This window comes from Bacillus rossius, chromosome 7 (genome assembly GCF_032445375.1).
Source record: "Bacillus rossius redtenbacheri isolate Brsri chromosome 7, Brsri_v3, whole genome shotgun sequence".
Lineage (NCBI taxonomy): Eukaryota > Metazoa > Arthropoda > Insecta > Phasmatodea > Bacillidae > Bacillus > Bacillus rossius.
In genome coordinates, this window is record NC_086335.1 from 28,689,537 (window position 1) to 28,712,737 (window position 23,201).

Genomic DNA, 23,201 nt, shown 5'->3' on the forward strand with positions numbered 1-23,201 from the left:
TTAGACCCATTCTAATGGATTTATAGAATAAAAGCAAAAGAACGAATCAGTTAGTTAATATTAATTTGTGGGCGCCAACAACTTCTATGAAGTTGTAATTATAAGTAAACAATAAAAGTGTGTTAATACGTAGACTGAATATGAATGACATAATATACATATCGTGATCGAAAAATAACAGTTATCAATTTTCAGTGACATTCAATTACTACCAACTGATATTCATAATTTGTTTCATATCAGTAAAATAACATCAACCTCATTGAACCTGTTTTATTGCAAGTCTCCAATCATTGAATGTTTACTATACAAAATGAATTAATTTTTTTATTATCCTGACTATTCAGTAGGTAGAGCTGGGTATGTCGTGGTAAAATTCGCTAGTTCGTTAGATTAGATGACATACAACATTTAAACATTAACTCAAGTTGTCATCGACTTAAGCATTCTGGTATTGGCGAAAGGGGTATTTACTGATTTTACGTGATTTTAACTATATTACGGTGTGTTAGTTTTGCAAAACTAGTAAGTATTACTATATTCCTTTATAAATATATGACCGACCTGTAGGAATAGTTCATTGTACTAGAACTATGCATTACGGTTTCTGTCTTCTTTATACGGGAACTCAGCAACGAATATTCCTCATCTTCATCCTTGAAACGCCTCTCTGCTGTTCCGTGTCTTCGTCCTGGAAACGCCTCTCCGCCTTTCTACGACTTCGTCCAGGGAACGCCTCTTAGCAATTCCTCGTCTTCGTCCTGGGAACGCCTCTCGTTGTTCGTCTTCGTCCTGAGAACGCCTCTCGTTGATCCCTAGTCTTCGTCCTGGAAACGCCTCACGTTCGTCTTCGTCCTGGGAACGCCTCTCGTTGATCCCTAGTCTTCATCCTGGAAATGCCTCACGTTGTTCGTCTTCGTCCTGGGAACGCCTCTCATTGTTTCCGGATGGTCTCGTACTGTTGATTATTCAGTATATTTCTTTCTTCGTCCTGGGAACACCTCAATATTACTTCCAATCTTCGTAGCTGTGATTCATATTCTTCATCCTGGGAACGCCTCAATGTTTCTTATAATCTTCGTATAAATCGTAATTCCTCTACAGGTCAATAAATATTTCTAAATTATCAATATTATCAATTTCTTCTATTATTTCATGCTATTCTTCAAAGTATTCAAAATGTCTTAATTTCAATTTCTTCAGTAATGTAATTTCACATCTTGCTTCTACGAAGGTTCCTATATCAATTACCATTTTCCTTTTTTCACTTAAAAATTCCAAACAAACTTTTATTTTTCCAGCAATAGTTTTTGTTCTACCGTCTTCGACCAATACCAGATTGTTTTACAAACTTTTAGTCATATAATATTAATTATGAAACTTGAAAATACAATCCTCATTGGTTAAACAAAATATCTCATTCCTTGAGCAAAGAAGTTTTACATTAAAAGATATACCTACCTACAAAATTATTCACTTATGGTTCATAGAGAAATAAAGACATGTACATTGAAGTGAAATTATAAAATATGACACATTAATTTTGTTCCTCCATCTTGTTCTATAAAGTTTCCAAGTCCAACCTTTATACTAAGTTCATTAGTGATGGCCCAATACTGAAAAAAAACTCATTCCAATACACGTTCCGCTAATTAATATTTTACCAATCCGATACCCAATAACCAGTAACCAATATTTTTTATTGTATTTTCTATGGTTTGAAAAAATGATCTTTCAACGGCATTGAGGAAACTAGTGTCAGCAAATTTCTTGTAACTAATGTGTTAAGCATAAAGATCTTTTAACAACTCTTTTTAACAGTTTGATGTTTCTGTTAAAAGCTCTCGAATTGAAAATTTTTGGGACACTGCGGACAAGAGTTTACCAGTAGTATCTCACCATACATTACTGTTTACAGAAAAACTGGACATGAATGGTATAGATAAAGCTAGGTAACAATTCATCAGAACACTTTATTTAGTATATTTTTATCACTACGATGCTCAGTACTTATTATTAGGGCCGTGCAATTTTTGTGATCGTGAAAAAAAGACGAAAAACGCAAAAAAAAACTATGAAATTTGATTTTCCTGCGAAATTAACTTTTTTTTATGGATTAACGAAAAAAAAAAGTGCCAAAAACACGAAAATATCTGTTAATTCCTGTGTTATAACAACAGGCAATGTCTACTTGAACCATCTTGCTATAAAAATAAAATGCAATTCGTTTTATCACTGTAAACACTGCAAAAAATTGCAACAGTACCTACTTACTTAATTACTTTAATAACTATACGGAACTTTCTGCCATAAATTCTTGCGGTACGGATGATGTTTATAATCCAAAAGGTATTCTTTCCCCCCGTTGATACGTAACACGTTGCCGATTGAGACATTTTTCTAAGCTGAGATAACTGTTTCGTAACTATAACGCATAATGCGGTAAAATAACGATCGCGGTGATATATTTTATTGACAAAGACTCACGCCATCTTCTTTGTTTATGTTGCAAACTAGACCATAGGCCCACATACCTTTCAGTCCAGATATAGGAAGCCTACAGCTCACAAGAGCAACACACGAACAGTTCCGAGGTACAGGAGAATCCCGTTATAGCGAGCACAGTAATAGCGAGAACACGGCTATAACGAGGTATTTTTGAGGAATTTACGGCGTGATCGCGTGAAGCGCGCCTTGGTTATTTGTCTGCTTTAGCTTCACCCCTCTCGCTCGCCACTAGACATATTGCAGTTGACACCTGTCAAATTCTTCAGTCTTGCAGTCGCCACCTAAATGTGTGACTTTAAAAATAGAATCCCGTCCTTTCTTTCTTTTATCAAACTTCCGCTTGGCTTCAAGGCCAAGGTTTGCTCGACTCGAATAAACCAAGCCTTTGAATATACATATACTTGAACGTATTTCTTATTATTTAGAAAATAGACAAAATCTATTTTTTTTCTCGTCATTAAACAATAATGCACACTTTTTTTTAATATAAATGCTCTTAATTAATTTGTTGGGACATTTTCATTAACGAATAACAACATTGTTTATAACTATGTTAGGCCAAAAACATCAGAGCCGTCTTTATACTTGTTGCTAATTGATCACGTTAATAATACACAAATATTTATAAACTTGTTTGGAATTATTTCAGTCGTGACACGTTTACAAACATGTCACGTTATTTATTTTACTATCTGACAAATAGGCCTTAAGTACCGTATTTATTTCCGAATCGCTAGGACAGTTTTCTTGTAACTTTTGTTTCGGTCAGTTGCTTGTTGGAGTATCTGTGCGTAAAGCGGGTGGTGATGGTTTGAGTTTAATCCCAAATTTATTTTCTAAAAAAGTTTACAAGTTTCTTTAAATGATAAAAGTGTAGTTTTCCAGCGACTATTTCGTTTGAGGTGTACGTGCGTTGCAGCACTCCTGCTTTTTTGTAAGGTATTAAATCGTCGCTCTACACTAGCGCCGCCTGTTATCTACATCCCGAACCAACATGGCAGCCAGCAGACAGCCCGCGTCGACAATAGATAGCAGGACAATGCTGCATCGGCCGCGGGCCAAGTCGAGTAATCGATTGCGGGCTGAGATGCTATACTTATGTGGCGTGATAGGGTATCTAGTTATTTTGACGCAATCTGTGATGGCATCCGTACTTTTGGGGTATCGTTTTAAAGAGAATTCACACATCTGCTCACAGAAATTAAGATTATGTTAATATAACTTGTTATTTTCCAATTATAAAGGTGTAAACACAATTTTTATGCTATTTTCGGTTAATCTTTATTTTTAGGGGGCCAAAATCTGTCCAAATCGGTTATAGCGAGGATCAAACCCGGAACCGTGACACCTCGCTATAACGGGACTCTAGTGTATTCTGAAATTTTCCGATCGCTCGTGAAAAGAAACACCATATTGCAAGGATATATATATATATGTGTGTGTGTATAATATATATATATATATATATATATATTACGGTCGTAGAGTATTACAAACAAAAACCGCAAGCATACTCTAACACACCTTTAATTTTAGTTACGGTGTTACGGTAACGTACTAATACCTTCCCAACCCTCCCCGAAAAAACAAATAACTGTTATTTATGACACTGAACAAACCTAACCTTTCACTTCTGTAAACTTTGAAATAGGTTGTGGTGGGGCTTCATACTATCCTGTGAACTGAAGATCATCTGATACAGGTAGGCACACGAGTCTGCACAGAGACAGTGGGACTGATTGTGCTGTCTTGGCGTGCCTGGCAGCCGAGCCAGGTGGGGTCGCTGTTCACGTTCCTGGCGCGGCAGCTGGCCAAGCCGTGGTGCGGCCTGCACGTGGACCGCCAGCTGTTCGAGCAGGTGGTGGAGTTCCTGACGGAGAGCTCGGGCTCGACCAGTCTCGGCCACCACGAGGAGCGGCAGCAGGCGCTGCTGGAGCTCATGAGGGTGGGCGGGCTGCAGCACTTCGACCAGGACCGACTGCTGCGCCTCGCCGACGGCGCCGGCTTGTGAGTGCCCCGTCCCTCCCGCTTCCCGCTTCCCTTCTCTACCTGGCAGATCAGATGACCGCTATAAAACAGATTAAATATTTACTGTAAATAATCACAGTGAGAATCTCCATAAATTCAATATTTGTAAGTAATAAGTCAGTAACTTGATAAAATTCCTCTTTTAAAAGGATTTTTGGTAGATGACAGAAAAAGTACTTTACCACATAAATTTTGCGCATGGATATAATTATTTAGAGTTGGAAATTTGAAAATAGAGTGTAACTTACAATTTTAATTACCGCCTACATTTGTTGGTAAACTCGTCAAAATTAGTCATTACTACAATCAACTCTTACATCAAGGTAAAAATGCAGATAATCACAAGTGCAAACACTATATATTTTATAAATATGCCAAGTACTTTATGTTTAAAAGCAAAAAAAAATTACTTTAAATAAGGTTGATACATTAAAATAAATGACCAGTACAGTTGGTGCACTAAATGCCAAGTATAACTGTAAGATTAGTAAACTTCCTTACTTAGCAGAACCAATGCATCAGAACTACCATTTTCCTTTTACAAAAAAATATGTTAAATTAAAGTACATCTTTGAATTTTTTGACGTGAGAACGTCTAATAAATCGATGAACGCCATCTGTACGCACAAAAAAGTGTTCCGTAATGCACATTTTCCAGTTACGCTGTGTCCCGTTACGCTCATTGTACGCTTGCGCCGCATCAATCTCTCTTCCACTCGATTGGAACAACCAACGATTTGACTTTTTCGAGGCACATTAAACTTGAAACACTCCCATTCGTTTCCTACTAACGTTTCCTATCATTGTCCTATCCTTAACAGAATAACACTGATTGGAAGAAGTTAAATAGCAAGCATGTATAAAAGTTATAGTTAAAATAATCTCTTCGTTAAAGTAATAAACATATTTGAATTAATGAGTGCAAATAAAAGTAAAATTATCAATTAAATTGTAGATTTCATTTCACTCCTTCTTTGTATCCATACAAAATAGTGATAATTCAATTTAAAAAAAATAAAAACAAAATTTTATTCATTAAAGTATACAATAATTTTCAATGTTTTGTTATGACGTTGTCACGTTAAACTATCGTCTGTAAACCGACTTTACAGACAACCATTTTTATTTAATTTTTCTTCACAGTAAATCTGAGGGTAGAACTAGGGAGGCATGTTACAGTATGGCTTGTTGTATTGGAATGGATGCAGGATGCGGTATGTACGTGTGCATGCCCACAGCTACCGGGTGTGCGAGCTGCTGTACGAGCGGCGGCGCGAGCACCACCGGATCCTGCAGTGCTACCTGCGGGACCCGCTGCGCCGGCCGCAGGTGTTCTCCTTCCTGCACAACCTGCTGGCGCAGTGCGGCGGGGAGGGCCGCGCGCCGCGCGTGGAGGCACAGGTGCTGGAGCAGGCGCCCGAGCTGCTGGACCTGGACGCCGGCCGCACGGCCCAGCTGGTGTGCGCGCACCTGCCACGCCTCGTGCCGGCCGTGGTGGAGCGCCTGCACGACCAACCCCGCCTGCTGCTCGCCTTCCTCCGCGCCGTCTTCCAGTACAGGTGACACTTCTTCTAATTGTAACTGTTTCATTTGAAACCCACAAGATTTGGCTTATTTTAACAAAAAGGAAACAAGACTGTATTATGCGGTTCACAAAAATTTTCTGCATCAAAGTATAGGTAGAGTATCAGGTTGTGGAAAATAAGGCAAGTAGGAACTGAAATGAAAGTTTGGTTGTTAAGGTTAAGTTAGGTTTAGGTTAGCTGCACAATTAATAAGCAAGTTATTTCGTAATTTAAATATTTTAACAAACATTTTCCATATAATTATTGTAGCCGATTTAACTAGGGTAACCTTTCACTTGAGTAATAGGTATTTGTTTGATTTTCCGAAGTTTTTACATGACGTGAAAAATTGTCTTTAGTGGGATTGTAATTCTCATTCTTACTATTTGATAAATAATTTGGTATTAATATTCATATTTGATTTGAACCAAACAGCTGATGTTCGCATAGGCCCTACGTACCAGCATGTGCATTAGGTTCACACCTCAAAATAAACATCGATACTCCCCCAGGCATGTAATCCCGTTAGGGCGTGGTCCTGGTTACATGCCAGACACTGTTACCAGTGCCCTAACGTGTGTTCCGAGAACCGGGAAATGGATTCACGGCATGTTGCCGGAGAGTGCCCGGCTAGGTCGAGCCAGTGTGAAGGGGAGGGTGCGTGCGGCAGGGAGGGCCCCGGCCGGGACGACCCCCCGCTGGAGCCGCGCCTGGCGGAGCTGCACATCGCGCTGCTGTGCGACCATGCCCCGGGCGAGGTGCTGGGCTTCCTGGCGGCCTGCGACGGCTACCGCCTGGACGAGGCCACGGCCATCACCCGGGCCCGGGGCCACGCCGAGGCCACGGCGTTCCTGCTGGAGCGGGCGGGCGACCACCGCGGCGCCCTCGCCCTGCTGCTGGGGCGCCTCGAGCGGGCCGGCGAGGGCGAGCTGGCGCACCTGGTGGCCCGGCTGCAGGCGCTGTGCCAGCGGGCATCCGCCTCCCTCGACGAGCGCGCGCGCCAGGAGATGTGGTTCTCGCTGCTCGAGTGCGTCATGAGGCCGCAGCGGGACCCCGCCCGCGACTCCCGAGGTGCGCGTCACAGCAACACACTCTTATCAAAATCCCATTTAGGGAAAATCTTAATATATATAAATCCAGTGTCCTGATGTTTGTTTCCAGTGAACTCTTCACCAAGTCAACCGATTTCGATGAAAATTGACATTTATGTGACATTTTTTCCAACTTGAGAGATAGGATAGTTTTTATTTCGATTAGTGGTCTTAATAATTTATAATTAATAATAAATAATAAATAACCGATCGCCATGGGTAGACAAAAAATCATAGATCATAAACATACCAACAGTAATTGTGTGACATTTCTCTATGTCCAACACACTGTCATATAGCGCTATCCAGTTTGATTTAACTCGCAGACAATAAAGCTCCATGTGTTTAGCCCGGGCAACGCCGGGTACTGCAGCTAGTTTTCCTATAAAAAAGTTTTAATAATTTAGCACTTGACCTATTAATATGTACAGTTGTAAACTTTTAATAAGTTTTTCCTGTCAAGAAGTCTGAATTTTTAAGTACCTTGAGAAACTTCTTTACAGGGATGTACTCTAGTATTATTGACTTCCTATACCGACGTTTAAACATTATGCTTTCAAACAACATTGACAGTACTTGAAAAACACTACTGACTGTCCTAAATTACTGCCAACTTATCGAAGCTAAGCCTTATTTGAGAGTGCATTGCTGAGCATTGCCGTAGTCGTATTGCATGGGATCTGCACAGCATTAGTGTCTACATATTTGTGGTGAGACCTGCCTTGGCTCCAACAGCATTTGATCTGTTTTGTGTTGGCAGAACTGAAGGATCTCACCCAGCAGCTGCTGATGTGCATGAGCAGTCACGTTTCACTGCCTGCGATGCTGCAATTCATCCTGAAAGACCCAGCATACACGGGGGGCAAGTTTGGGGACATTCGGGAGCTGATGATGGGTGAGGCAACTTGCTGGCTCTGCACCTGAATTTTTGCACCAATGTTGTTTTCCAATTATTACCAGTCTCCATTTCCATTTTATCCATGTCATTACTAATATTAGTATCAGTGATACTCATATTAATTAGACATGGGGCAAGAAAGGAAAACTTGCCCTTTCTATGTTGCTAGATTATGCTGAAAAAGTCCCATTTTAAATCTGACTGGTTTATAAATACCTACACTTGAATGTCAGGATGGTTATGAATCAGTTTTTGAGTCATTTTCTAAAAGGCATTGTGATATTTAGAGTACAAAGTTTACCAGTAGGTTATTATTTTAACAAGTGAGTAGGTACATTAAAAATAGCATTTAAGTGGGGGAACAGTTGGTTAAGTTGGGATTGCTACATTAAAACTACTGTGAAACAATGTTAGTAACTATGGAGTTATAAGGTACCTAACTATTTTAACCTAACCAACTGCCCTAACTATTTTAAACTATTTAATCTAACCAACCATACCTAACACACATTCCATACAATTTTGTAGTATTTGATATGTACATAGCTAACCTAACCCAGCTGACCGTTCTCACCATTTGTAATGTGTTTACTCAACAACCTTTAAAACAGTTAACTACTGGGTGTATCACAACATACTCTTAGGAAACAATTGTAAAACATGTTAGGAAGTTATAAAAATATCTGTTTTTATTCTTTCTAAAAATAAATATGCTCCCCTTCAGAATTATCATCTAGAGAAATTTTATGATAAAATAATTTTAAGCAAGATATATGTTTTTTTAATTTTCTCATTTTTTATTTTTTTAACCACTCAATTATCCTTTACTTCAAAAGTCTTCACAACTACAGAGTTTCGCAAAATCCAGTGAGAATAAAATACTCAATTTTAGATGAAATCATCAAGTGACAGTTACCGGTATATACATATTTACTTACCTATTCACTTGACACAAATGGCTAACTTGTATAGAGAAAAATACTTCCTTTGAAGTTCCATTAAACATAAAAAAAGGGTACAGTAGAATCCCGCCAATGCGACCCCCCTCTGATGCGTCCATTCTGTTTATACAGTACAACCGTTTTTTGAGAAACAGTGAAAAATTTGAGCAGAGAAAGTCGAAAATTTGAGTAAAATCGGCTGAAAAACAAGTCTGTTACACTTTGTTGGGCGCTGTGTGTTCACGTTTATCTTGGCGAGAGCTGTACTGTAAGCAGGCAGGCAGACAAAAGACGGCTAAAAATAGATACCACCCCTCTAGACTGTCCACGCGGCAGTGTCAAGCCGAGAGCTCGGCGCGTCCACTATCGCACGTAAAGCCGTCTCAGCTGTCATGTTATCTTACCCGCCCGCACGAAAAGCCACTGTGTTAGATTCTGCGAGAGCATAAAATTTTTTTTTTTCCTAACCTAAATTAAAACTAAGTATGTTTGGGAGGGGTGTGGGTTAGGGATAGACTCTAAATGCGTCTCAGGCCGAAGCCTACACGCTCTAATCATGCAGGTTTTAAGCCATGCGGGAGAGGGAGCAAGAAACTCGTCCGGCCAGGCTGGCGGTAACGGCGGCTTGACGTCATACGTGACATGACGCTTACCTCTTCCATCCCCTGCTAATTCTTCAAGGCTCATCCCTCCCAGAGCCACAAACCATGTAAAAACACCCTCCCCCCCTTTTCCAACTAACATTTCAACACATTCCCTCCCTTATTTCAACCTTCTGCGTGAGAAACTGTCAGCATCCTCCTCCCCTCCCACACCGCGTGCGGCAAAAGCCAGGTTGTATAGTCCATTCTCAGTAAAATTAATATTTTTATGGGCTTATACGACTGTCCTTCGCCGTTAATAAATACTTTATAAGTTTAAGTTATTATGATACAATTTGTTTATTAGTCACACAGCAGTTTCTGCTGAAAAATCACTAATACCTCAAATTTTATTGAATAGAAAAATTTAGCAGGGCCGTAAATATATTTATTTTGCTGCAAAGTTACTTTTCCATCTGCATTCTAACATGTTTTTTTTTCTTTTTTTTTTTACGCTGTGAAGGGATGTGGAAAAGATAATTGCTTGAGCTGTCAAAATAAACATCGCTGACAGCAAGGGCGGGAGCGCATCCTGTCGGTCTGTCGCTGTGATTATCTACTCCAAAAACATGTCACAGCATTTCAGGATAGCATTGTTCTTATATCTTTCGTTTATAGCCGAATGTTTTCTACCTGATCCACACAAGTTCCTTCGCCACGTTTTGATCGAAAATAACCAGCCGGTCAGCCGAACTCGTGTGACGTGAATTCACTTAGCGTGAGTATTTATCGGAACCCATAACGAAAACCGCTGTAGATATAAAAAATCATAACAGGCCTTTTTTATTCGTAATTAAATTTACTACAACTTTTATTCTGTGCATTTTTTCAATACAAAGCACTGTTTTCGAGTTATAGTCTACAATTAAGACAGTTTAAGAAGTCAGGAATCTAACTTGACTTCAATTTTCTATATTCGGTTATTACGAGTACTTGTTGTTACAACAATTTATCACGCCATTATCAGCTCTCGTATCAGCTCAAAATTACCTATCAGTGGTTTTAGCTAGATGAATCCATCTTTAAAAATTTTTAACTCTGACAAGTACTAACTTGCTATTTCCTGCTTTTTTTTTCCCCATTCAGAAACATTATAACAGATTACTACTATGAACTTTAGTATGATGCTAGTGGTACTTTAATATAAATACCAGTAACTTAAAATTGTTCTCTAAAAATTTCTGTAATTACTTGATCTCAACTCTATTATTTAAGTCTCAACTCTACTCATCTAAAAATTATCAAATGTAAACTTGACTCGGCTTGACTCGAAGATATTATTACTGTACACTTGGCTCGACTCAACTCAACCCAAAAATTTGCGGATTACTTCATAATATTCATATGATAAGTATAATATATTTAAATATTAATATTGTAACAATAATATATAAATATAACATAGGTATATCTTCTTCTATATACGTAAATAAAAATGTAAATGTTCGTTAGTTAAAAATCTTAAATCTCCGAAAGTTCATCACCAATTGCTTTGAAATTTTGACACAACGTTGCATTTAAATACATGTGTCACACCTGTAACAGGTAAATAGATAGATTTTTTATATATATATATATATATATATATATATATATATATATATATATATATATATATAAATGTTTGTGTGTTCTCTTCTGTTTTATAATTATATAGGTAGGAAGATATAGACATATAAATATAGAGAGAGGGATAATACATACAGATATATAGAGATATAGAGTGATGGATATATAGAGATATGTAGAGACTTAGGGCTGGTTTCACCTACTTAGTTTAAGCAAATTAATCTCAATTTGTTTCAATATAAACTCGTTTAGTCGATTCTGCGTTTCACCACATGCGTAATCTCGATTTTCCAGAGTAAAGTGAGATTTTATATTAACTGGCCAAGTTCATCCAGTTTGCGCAGCTAATCTTGCTTAACATATGTAAACAAATGGCTCGAACAGCTTACAATGTTATATTTGAAGAAGATTCGGATGGAGATGATTTTATTCTCTTGCGTCGACCTCGTACAATTCGCGAAAGGAGTAATTATTTTGAAAGCTATGATGAAGTGGACTTCAGAACCCATTTCCGTCTGTCGAAAAAGTCTGCACATAGACTGATGTAACAAAACTGTCTTCTCATGTGGCGAAAGATTTCGACTTTGTCGCTTTTCTTTAATTACAGCTGAAACTGCACCATTGCCAATCATGTTTATATGCGATATGACAATTTCCACGGTATTACTAATTTTTCAAAAAAATAAAAAGTTTTTTTTAGGTTGATGCGGCCACCATAAATTACGCTCGGCCAAAAGCTGCAGCTACAAGAGGGGAAAAAAATACATATTCGGGTATCTCCGACAGATATTCGGGTATTCGCTAGGTAATTGGTGTTTTTATGTGGAAGGCATTTATAAATCGAGTTTTAGAAATCTCGATTAATTTAAACTTGTGTAACGATGGTGAAACACACGTCGGAATTAAACTTACGATTATACTTCATCTAGTTTTGTAAATCTCGTTTTGTAACAAAATTAAACCTGCTTGGTGAAACCGGCCCTTAGAGAGATATAGATAGGGAGATAGATTGAGATATATGTTGATAGAAACAGCGATATAGTGATATGGATAGTGATATATAAATATATATACAGCTAGAGATTTTTATATGTGTATAGAGAAATAGTGAGATTTATAGAGGCACTTATATAGAATATAGAGAGAGATGCTTTGTATATGACTACCTACTTCAAACAAATTACAGAAAAATTGAAAGAGGCATAGTAACGTATGCCAAGCATTAGCTATTTATATAAATAAATATATGATAATTATTTACCCAGTTTTCTGATTTCCTCTATTTTTTTCTACTCTCCACTCTTATACTTGGTTTTATCTTTTCCTAGGATTTCTTTTTCTCTAATACAAACTAATTCATACACTCCAGCCATGAATCATGGTTTTAAAATTTAAATCAGATTTCAAATTGAATAAAAAATTTATTTCGAATAACAAATATTTTTATAATCAAGATTCATAATACTGTTAAAATATGTTTTACATACTTCACAGGAGTCCAAGAAATATAAATACGAATCACAGTAAAGTTATTATTTTATATGTAATGACTAATGTCGTAATGTATGATGATAATTTTTAAACTTAAAGACACATGCATGTACTTATTTTTAAAGAAAATAAATAGAAATTTCTGATTAAATGTTTTTGAATTCGTACGTGTTATCATCTTCCCATTTCTTTTTTTGTGAATGAGTTCCTGTTACTGTATCTATTGTTGAAAAATAATTAATAATTTAAAAAAAATTTAATTGGGAATACTAAATAGCAAATTATTCAATATAAAATGTAAATTTTGTAATACTGTCAGACCACAAGTAAAGGTAACAAGATTGTTCTCTTCACACTCCCTGCCTGCCTGTCGGCAGTCTCCAGTGCGTAGAGGCCATGCATGTGTGCGCCAGGAATGCTGAGCAACTCGTGCTACGAGGAGACCCTGCTGCAAGTGACGTCGCGACTGCTGAGCTCCGACCTGCACCACATGCTGGCCAGGGAGCTGGCCCTCGCTGCCCGGGGCGTCTCCCCGCAGGCGACGTGCGCGGTCTGCCACAAGCCCCTGGGCGCGCTGCAGAGCCCCGCCAGGGTCGTCGTCTTCAGGTGGGCGCACTGTAGTCTCGGAGGTTCATGACCAAGTTACGTAAAACCCTATCAGAGCCAGGAACTTGTTTATAAATAATTAAATTTTACATCTCGTAGAAGAGATCACAGTAGTGTCTCAATTAACTGAGTTACTGTGGACCTCGAACCTCGACAATCTCGGATAAGCAAAATCTCAGACAACACGGATATAATAAGAAAATTACCTTGGTTTTCAGTTGGCCTGGTGGTATAATTTTTCGCAGAGTTGTTTTTTACCAGCTTTTTTCAGTTTAGATTCTTTCACATCACTCCATGATTCACCCAATGAGTAAATGTCATTTTTGAAGTTAATTTTCCTTAAGGCTTTTGACAACAGTTGAAAAAATTTCTAAAGGACCTAGGATATTATCTAATGGTGCTTTAGGAACCACGGTTAATCGAAGCACTGTTAATCTAGACATTACTGTTTATGGGCATATGGAATGCAATTTAGAGAAACTGTAGAAAGAATCGACCATGGCCTGCATTAAGGAATCATCCCAGCATTTCTCTGGACTTATTTCAGTAAACTTTGCAAAAGCAAAATCACGATGCATGGATTGGGATTCGAACCTGCCTCTCCTCGAATGGGACTCCCAACATTTTATAGTTGTGCCACCTTGCCCAGCTTTTATCGGGGAGTCTTTCCGCCAACGATGGCGTACCTCCCGCTGCCCCTGAGGAGCATCAGGAGGCTCGGTTACAGGTGGTGTGTGTTTTCAGCCTAATTCTTGTACGGTATGCTTCCCAATTTATCTCAACATGTGCTCAGTTCAGTTGAAAGAAGGGCTTTGCTGATAATGTGAGTACCATCTCATTTAACCATTTTTGAATAGAACGAGGAGTCGCATTCCGTCGCCTCCTGGGATCCCAAAGATTCCAGCAACCTACAAACCTTCAGCAAATGAGATACAAGGGCATGTATACAGGGCATCAAGCATGTGTAGGAAGTAAAGTAATTTTAAGGAATACAAGAATAAACATGGCGCTAGATTTCAATCATAACAGCAATAGCATTATTAATAATAATAATCTCAAAAAATAACATTCATATAAAATGTAACTTACCATAACAATGTTTGCCTTCTGGCTTAAATGCGTAGAATATACATACATATAACGTGGCCATGTTTTTTACAACCATATTTTTGCAACAGAAATTAATTAGTGGCATTTTGCGAGCTGACAATAAATATAGGACAATCAAACGTGAGTGAATTCATTGATCTGTTGATTAATTTGGGAGATGGTGAATTAACTACCAATCAGATTATCTTTAACATGGGAGTTCTGACGGAGTTTCAGTTCGAATCCATCCCACTTTGAAACAAGTGGATGCAGCAAATGCAAAAACACGTAGAGTTTACACCATAAATGCTGTAGCAGTCTCTTGAATAGCCACTTATGGAAAGACGCCACCAAACATTGTCGTGCCAAAAGGTGTCGATAACTGTGGATGTTTATTATATACGCTGAAGTTAACAAAAGAATTCTAGATCATGCTAAGGCGAAATATATCTGTCTCAGACCGGCTTGTAAGTGGAGCAATAGGGATTGTCAAGAAATTTCAGTGTCCTGCTCTTCGGAGAGAACAAATCGAAGAAGGCGAATTTCCTGAATACGTATTAATGAAATTTGATGATGATACAATTGGAAGCAGAATGAAAGATGAAGATAGCCTTGCTGCGATAACTCCTGCTGTTGCAAAGTTTCAGGCGAATGTTATCTTTGATTCTAAGCTGGGCAGTCACGGTGCACTAGTTACAGGGCACTACACTTAATAAAGCTGTTATATACCTAGAAAAGAAAAATGTTGCTCTCAGTCATGAGAAAACCTTGGTAGAAATAGCACTGTCTAATTTAGAATCAAATAAATTATTAAGTAAGTTACACAATAGAAATTATATTATGGCAAAGTCAAACTTTGTCCTGTAATTGACATTATATACTAAAAAATTATCCTTCTAACTTATAAAATATATTAAAAATTGCATAATTCACACAACAAATAAATTCACCGTATTTATGCTTTTATTTTTTGCTAAAGAGTTCCAATGTGTTTCTGCTTAGTTCTATAGTAAGGTACCTACCTATAGTATTGACTTTATATTCATAATAACTCAAACTACACATTCATGCTGTTTGTCGTTAACCTTCGAAGTCCAGTCCAGTCCAGCACATCCTTGACCATAGTTGGTTACCCTTCCTTGATTTGAGATTGTCATAAACCTAACAATACCTCAATCACTACGCAAATCACATTTGATTTTGAGGAGTTCCCTGGTGTATCTTCGAAGTACAAGGTCCAATAACAATGAAATTGAAATGGGACCACCTTGGAGCTATATTGAACCCAATGCAAAAAGAATCATTAAAATTGGTTCATAAAAAAATTAAGTTATGCCCGAACATACATAAAAACAACATATATACAAACAAATTAAAAACTTCCTCCTTTTTTTGATGTCAGTTAAAAATAAAATAGAGTACTGTAAATAACTTAATATCATAAACACAGATTATTTTTTTGCATGTAAAAACAATGCATGACTGATTTTGCTGAAAACAAATCTAATTTTGCAATTAGTCGTCTTAACATCATACTATGTTAAATTTCGTTAAATTAAATTTTATTTGTGAACGAGTCCCACTTGGTGTTTATTGGTAACGAATAATAAAAAAATCAATTTGAAATGTTGAATCAAATGTCAAACTATCCCCCTTTTTTTTTTTTCTTTTTTTTTTTTGTGTGAAGGCTAGGCAATCCCTCCTCTTTATTAGTACACCTTTTCATTTAACTCCCAGTAGTTTCCTATCACGTTGATGCCACGGTAGTGACGTGTATGACTGTACGGCATTCAGAGCGACCACGGCTGTGCTGCAGGTGCCGCCACAGCTACCACTCGAGCTGCCGGGACTCTCCGCGGTGCTACGTGTGCTCGAGGACCTCGGGCAGCCCCGACCTGGACAAGCCTTCGTCGCAGGAGACCCACGCTCTGCCGCCACAGCCCCCGGACGGCACCACAGACAGGGCGCTCTCCCCCGACAGATCTCAGGTGAGTAGACGCATGCACCGCTCAGAACGAGTATTGGGTCAGTTCTTAAAAAAAAAAATTGGTTGTCTGTAAAGTCTGTTTACGGACGATAGTATACCGTGACGTCATATCAAAACATTGATGAAATTTTTGCATACTTTTATAAATAAAATTGAATCATTTTTATTGAATTATCACTATTTTGTATGGATACAAAGGAGTAGTGAAATGAAATCTACAATATAATTGATAAATTTACTTTTATTTGCACTCATTAATTCTGATATGTTTATTACTTTAACGAAGAGATTATTTTAACTATAACTTTTATACATGTTTGCTATTTAACTTCTTCCAATCTGTGTTATTCTGTTAAGAATAGGACGATGATAGGAAAAGTAGGAAACGATGGGAGTGTTTCAAGTTTAATGTGCCTTGAAAAAGTCAAATCGATGGTTGTTCCAATCGAGTGGAAGAGAGATAGATGCGGCGCAAGCGTACAATGAGCGTAATGGGACACAGCGTAACAGACACTTTTTCGTGCGTGCAGCCGGCGTTCATCGATTTATTAGACGTCATGTCAAAAAGGTTTCTTACATGATTTATACGGTAGTTGTTCGGATTGTTATGGTTGCTGGTAACCTATTACTATTATAGTTGGTGTATTTTTGTTCTTTGTAGTTTTACGGTTTTTATGGTATCTAAATTATTCTTCTGGGAATGAATGATTTAGAGTTCTAATATATTTTGAAAGCAAATACATATTATTCCCAATAAGTTGCATACATAGGACAAAAAAGATATTTCTTCTAATACCTAATCTCGACAGCGTAATAATAGGTAACAATTTATGAAAATATTTATATGTAGTTATAAAAACTCACTCATTAAATCATAACTTTGCTTTTCCCATGTACAATACTTAATTTCATTTTAGGTGGGTTTTTTTTTTTTTTTTTCCGTTTGTGAAGATGATTATTATGAAAGTTTAAATTAATATCTGACCGAGGTAAAACCTACCACAACCATTTCTGTAATTCACCATTTGGAGTGATAAATAAACACTGGCCTAACTTTTTGGAATCTAGGGCATGAATAATATACGTAACTTGATCTAGTTACAAAATATGTAAATACAGTATTTACCTGATTACATTGCTACAATTTTTACCAAAACTGTGGGAACTTGTATCTTGCCATTGGGAATAGCTTAGTTGAAAAACTACAGGCTCTGCCTGTTAAATGTATCATGTATGCCACTTCAGACCGCCGATAATTACCGCTTCCTCAACCACCACTTTATTGAAAAACTACAAGCTTTCCCTGCAAACTACATCACTTATGCCACTTCACTCTGGAGCTTCCTGGGTCTTTGCACAGGCAAGACAGATAAGAGATGCAGCAGGAAGTAGAGGGTGCAAATGGTGTTTGTACAATGTTCCTTCCACTTCTCTTCATGGTGGTTGCTGTCAAGGCATCTCCTTCCCCTCCCCTTTTACCCCAGATGACCACCATATAGCACCATATTCTTTGCTTTTTGAATTACAGTCATAAAACACAGTTTAAGTGAATCTTTTTTGCTGAGGGGGCTACAATTTTTTAGCGTTACAAAAATTCGCGTGAGGAAAATAGTTAGTTATGTGGTGGGGAAACTGATGTGGAGGACAGTGTGTCAGCGGCAATGCGACACCAACGCATGCACTAACGGTCAAATGGGAAAAAAACATGCACTAGCTGTCAAATGGGAAAAAACAACCACTAGTGGTCAAATGGCAAAAAACATGCACTAGTGGTTAAGTGGGTAAAAACTTTGGGGGGGGGGGGGGGGGGGGGGGGATAGGTATGCTAGTTGTAACTTAAGTGCTTTGTACTTGAATTGCGATTTCCAATTCATAAAGTCTTTTTCATAAACTAATAATCAAAGTGTTTGGGGTCGCATTATATTCATAGTCGCGTTATTTTGGGTAAATACGGTAGCTCTGTAAATTTGTCTTTTTACCAAGGTGTCCAGTAAAACCAACAGACAAAAATCCTTGACATTCCCCTGGTCCGTCCAGGTCTTTTAATAGTTTTCACTGACAAAAATGTGTAATATTTTAATATAAAACCACCAATTCACTGCCATGGTATTTAATTTCAATGTTGAGAAAAAAATTTTTTCACATTAACAATAATCCTGAAGGAAAAAAAAAAGAGTATTTGTAACTCAGTATACATGATAGAAGGGAAACTTGTTTGGCAATTTAAACCTTGACTCGTAAGTATATCGTAAGTGGTAAAATGGCAGAGAGAAAGAGAGAGTGATTGAAGACAGTTTTTTAAAAAACTTATAGTATTAGTAATAGAATTTAAGGAAAGATTTAAAGGATCCAAATGAAAATCTAGCTAAAATATTAGTTAAATTTTTTGAATTTGTTTCATTGATATTTACACTAATGCGGATATTATAGCTTTATGGTAACTAAAATATGAAATCTATGTGAGCAACCATTCTCACGTATACAATATTTTAAACGTAGCTAACCTAACCTAATCAAGAATTTACACAAATCTATACTAGGTATTTTAAATGACACTAACCTAACCTGACAAAATTATTATTCTGTTAATTATTGGTAAACTACTTACAATATTGAAATGCCATTTTACACAATGATTAATAAGATATCACAGTGCGGTGTTTTTTGGCTTTCATTTCAAGTATTTAAGAATCCTATACTATTTTGATTTTTATTAGAAATTTTATTAAAATAAATACAGTACACTCCCTATTTAACGCGGTTGTCGGGGGACATAACTTTTACCCCGCGTTGTTGCATAACCGCGATGTTTCGATGTGACCAAGGTCAAAAGGCATAAAACACCGCCTGTGTTCTAATAGGTCGGCAAGCACGCACAGTATAGACGGCCCGCCGTTGTGCGGACTTTGCATCCGCAGTTTTCACTAAACGCGGGTGAAAAAATAAAAATAATAAATTTTAAAGATAAATATTAAATGTTGAATTGTTTTTATTTTTCCGCATGCCGCGCACAGTTTGTCGCACGGCCTACGAGCGCGCCACACGCCGCCATACACACGTGCGGCACCACAAGCTGCTGCCAGTCTCGTGGTGTCAGCCACAGTATCTGCTTCGTCAGTGTCCGTAACAAAGTAAGTGCAGTGTGTGCGGTTACACACGATTCTGTGGTCGAAGTCTTCTAAAAAGAAAGGCCGTAGTGATACTTCAAACCGAATATGAATCGCAAAGTACCGAGTTTGATTAACAAAATAAAAATTCTATATTTACTTACAGATAGCTTGTCTTTTGCAGAAGTAGGCCGCAGATACAGGAAAAAAAACTATTCTAGCATTCGTACAATAAAAAATAAAGAATCGTCTATCGTTGTCAAGTCGTTAAACTTTATTATCCATGCTTACAGTAAATTATAAATGGTCACGTGTGGGAAACAAAAATTGCGCCAATTTAATTTTAGCGCAATCAGTGACGCCGTATTAAAAAACCGTGTTAAACTATGTCTTTACTTATTTCACCAAACACTGTGTCGAGTTGCTGAGTGTGTGTTTCTCGGATCGGCAAGTGTTATATTCCCCAGCCTCTGGTTAAAGGTCGGGAGACCGCTACACATGAACATTTCCGGGAATTGTTTACTACCTCACGGCAAAAGTGGTACAGTATGGTTCACGTAAGTATTGGACCACTGGGAATTCCTGGGCAAAGATTAAAAATACGCTAGCTGATTTACTTTACCATTTAATGTTAAAACATTATACCAAAGTAAAAAGATGAACGTGTATAATACAATGAATTACCCAATAATATAACGTCTGTAGGTTTAAGTTGTAACAAAACATTTATATACAGATGTACCAATTATGATTCTGGAGTGGAATTTTAAACACCGGACTACCTGATTTTGCCTTGTACGCAGGGACGCTGCTCAGTCAAGTGACTCATGCTCTGCCTGTGTGCTGCGTGAACACATTCCCTCCCCCACTCCCCCTCTCCATGTTTCTGCCCGCTCTAATCTCTACCTCTCTCCATATTCTCGGCTCGCCTCTCCCTACCCAGCGCTTGCCGACAACCAAGCCTATCCAACATCAATCCCCCAGCCGAGTCACGCTGGATAATGTCGCTGGACGGTGGGCTTTATCAGGTCCCCTGTCCGATGCTTCATTTGTGAGATAAAGCGACATTAAGAACTAGTCTTTCAGAAAATATCACTGGGCTGGATTGGACCATAATTTGAAAACACTACAAGATAGAGGAATAATGTACGGAGATATCTTGTTTAGAATTTCACTGCGGACATTTTCTACGCCTAGGGCTTTTTTCTGCCCGATGCTTAGTTTGTTAGTTACAACGCAAAATTATCCTAATCGGCTATCAACCATTTATTCCATTATTATTCATTTCTGACTGGGGGACATGGTTTGACCCGCGATATACCCGATTCCGCGATCAATCGGGGCGCGATATACCGGGAGTTTACTGTAATAAAAATAAATCCAACATGAATTAACAAAATTATTACTCACTTTATAATAACTACTCATGATATCAATAATTTATTATTGATCAATCAAAAATGATTAATTACAATAAATATTAATCACTGTTGAAATACTCACACCATAAAGAAAAACTGTGCTTGTTGCTGTTTCTTCAAACAGTTCTGCCATTTGAAACACGCCAAATCTTGAATGAAATATGAAATTCCTAACAGGTAGCGCTATCTATGCGGGAAAAGCGAGGGACTGTCTCAACAGTGCTCTGTACGCTGCTGTTGAACAAGGAGGAACAAGAGTGTGCTGGTAGCAAATATAAAATTCAAGCGCATGCACACACTGTCTAATTCTTTCGTTCATCTATCTCTCTCAGTTTTTTTTTTGTTTTTTTTTTTGGGGGGGGGGGGGGAAGGGGGTAACCAATCATTGCACAAAGAGGAGAACAAAAATGAGCCCAGCAATATGTATTGCATAGTGTTCTCTTTATATCTCTTCTTTATACCTATTCTCTGGCCTTTTTGCATTATAAATGTTTCACAAAAATGTTTCACGAAAATGTTGCATTAAAATTCGGCCTTGAAATTTTTACTCTCATCGTGCCCAAATAAATTTCACTTCAAAAACTGTGTAAAGTGAAGTACCTTTCATCACACTCAGGAGTACCATCACAGATAAAATTCGGCCTCACGTGCCATAAAATACGACTGCTTTAAAAATACATACTTGGTACAACAGCATTGCAACATATTGAAGACAACCACAATTCAATATGAGTGGTACGTTTAATGTGCAGCAATACAGTACACTCATTTCTCAAACAATTTCATTTAAATTCCTTGACCTAAAATATATCTTCCTGTCATTCCCTTTGGTTTTCCTGAAATTTTAAATTCCTTTGCTATTCCAGGGTGTTCTGTTTCCCCATGATACTGGACACTCTGTTTACTAGTTTTCCAGCTAAAAAACATTAAAATATGCTGCCTCTTATGCATAGAAAAGACTATACAAATTTATTTTTACTGTATTCATAACTTAATGGCTGTTGTCTCATTAATTTTTTTTTATTTTGCCATAAAAAATTATTGAAATTGGTCATCAGTGAATATTTTCGGGTTAAAAACTGGTCTAAAGAACTATTTTGTTACAAAATTTAAGGTCATTAATAAATTTAATATTTTTATCCTGTACTGAAATGATGACAAATGAAGAAATGGGATGGTGACAAGTGTTATTTCAGAACACACCTGTTAAGGGGTATTAGGCCTCACCATTGTATAATTTCAATTATTTTTGTACCACTTGCAATAAAGTTTCTGTGTTAAATTTTTTTGGCTTGACATGGCATAGGACTTACCTTTGGATACTTGTTGAAGTCAACACTTGTGAACTGATGTGGTTATCGTGATAGATGTAGTAGCCTGCGTGAAATAGGAAGTTATTTCCTCACGGTGCTTACAGGCGAGAGCCTGATAATAAATGTGTGGTCGCAACATGGAATAGAAGTCCTTCGAGATATGATTTATGCCTTGACGTGTTTAAAATTTGGATGATTAGTTAAAAGTTTATAACTGTAGCCACAATGGGAAAGTTCCGAGATGGCGGGGCCTAAATCCTCGTTAAGGCTGTGATACGTACTCTGACCAGTTCACAACTTGTTTCCAGGCCAGCACATCGGGGCAAGTGTTCTCCCCTGCGTCCAACTCGGGGTTGCTGCAGAGCGAGGACTTTGCTCTGAAGCTAAGCCCTCCGCCCCCTCCCGACCTCGAAGGACTTTTCTAGTCGCCTGGGCTCGGGACATCTAGTCATGCATTGGTCAGCCAATGAAAAAATAAGAACTCTTGCTTGTGGCAAATGAACCAAAACCACCAAAGACTGGGGACGATCTGTAGATGATTAGGATTTTCACAAAACGATAAGTTTATATTCACTGTAACATAACTGTGTAAATACACTCTGTACATGCATTCCACTATATACTTCCAGTGTTTTGTTAATGAATACTTTTTTTACTGTTATTTCGTGTGTACAAAAAATGTTTTGAGAATCTTGTTTATGTTCGGTTTACTGTTGCGAGATTATTGTTTTTGCTATATTAGTTATCTTGTAAAATATATTTATAGGTAATATATACGAAAGTATAGTTATTTTCAAATACAAATATATTACCTGTTTTTTATTCTCACCTTCATTATTCCTCTCCAATTAGTACTTTTTTTTGTAAATTAACCTTTTAACTTCTTTACCATTTGCGAGAACTATGTTGATAACATAATTTTCTAGTGGAGATTATAAGTGTAGAT

General features: G+C 37.6%; 1 protein-coding gene across 1 annotated transcript in view; it reads left to right on the top strand.

The window, feature by feature from the left end:
• The window catches only part of LOC134533767 (vacuolar protein sorting-associated protein 8 homolog), a 71,019-nt gene extending 47,958 nt beyond the window's left edge, over positions 1–23,061 (top strand). Inside the window, exons 15-21 of the mRNA XM_063371407.1 lie at positions 4,274–4,515; positions 5,775–6,095; positions 6,772–7,172; positions 7,953–8,087; positions 13,146–13,338; positions 16,244–16,415; positions 22,564–23,061. Of these exons, the coding sequence (XP_063227477.1) occupies positions 4,274–4,515; positions 5,775–6,095; positions 6,772–7,172; positions 7,953–8,087; positions 13,146–13,338; positions 16,244–16,415; positions 22,564–22,680 (1,581 nt within the window). The 3' untranslated portion in view covers positions 22,681–23,061. The remainder of the gene's footprint in view (positions 1–4,273; positions 4,516–5,774; positions 6,096–6,771; positions 7,173–7,952; positions 8,088–13,145; positions 13,339–16,243; positions 16,416–22,563) is intronic.
• Positions 23,062–23,201: the final 140 nt, after the last annotated feature.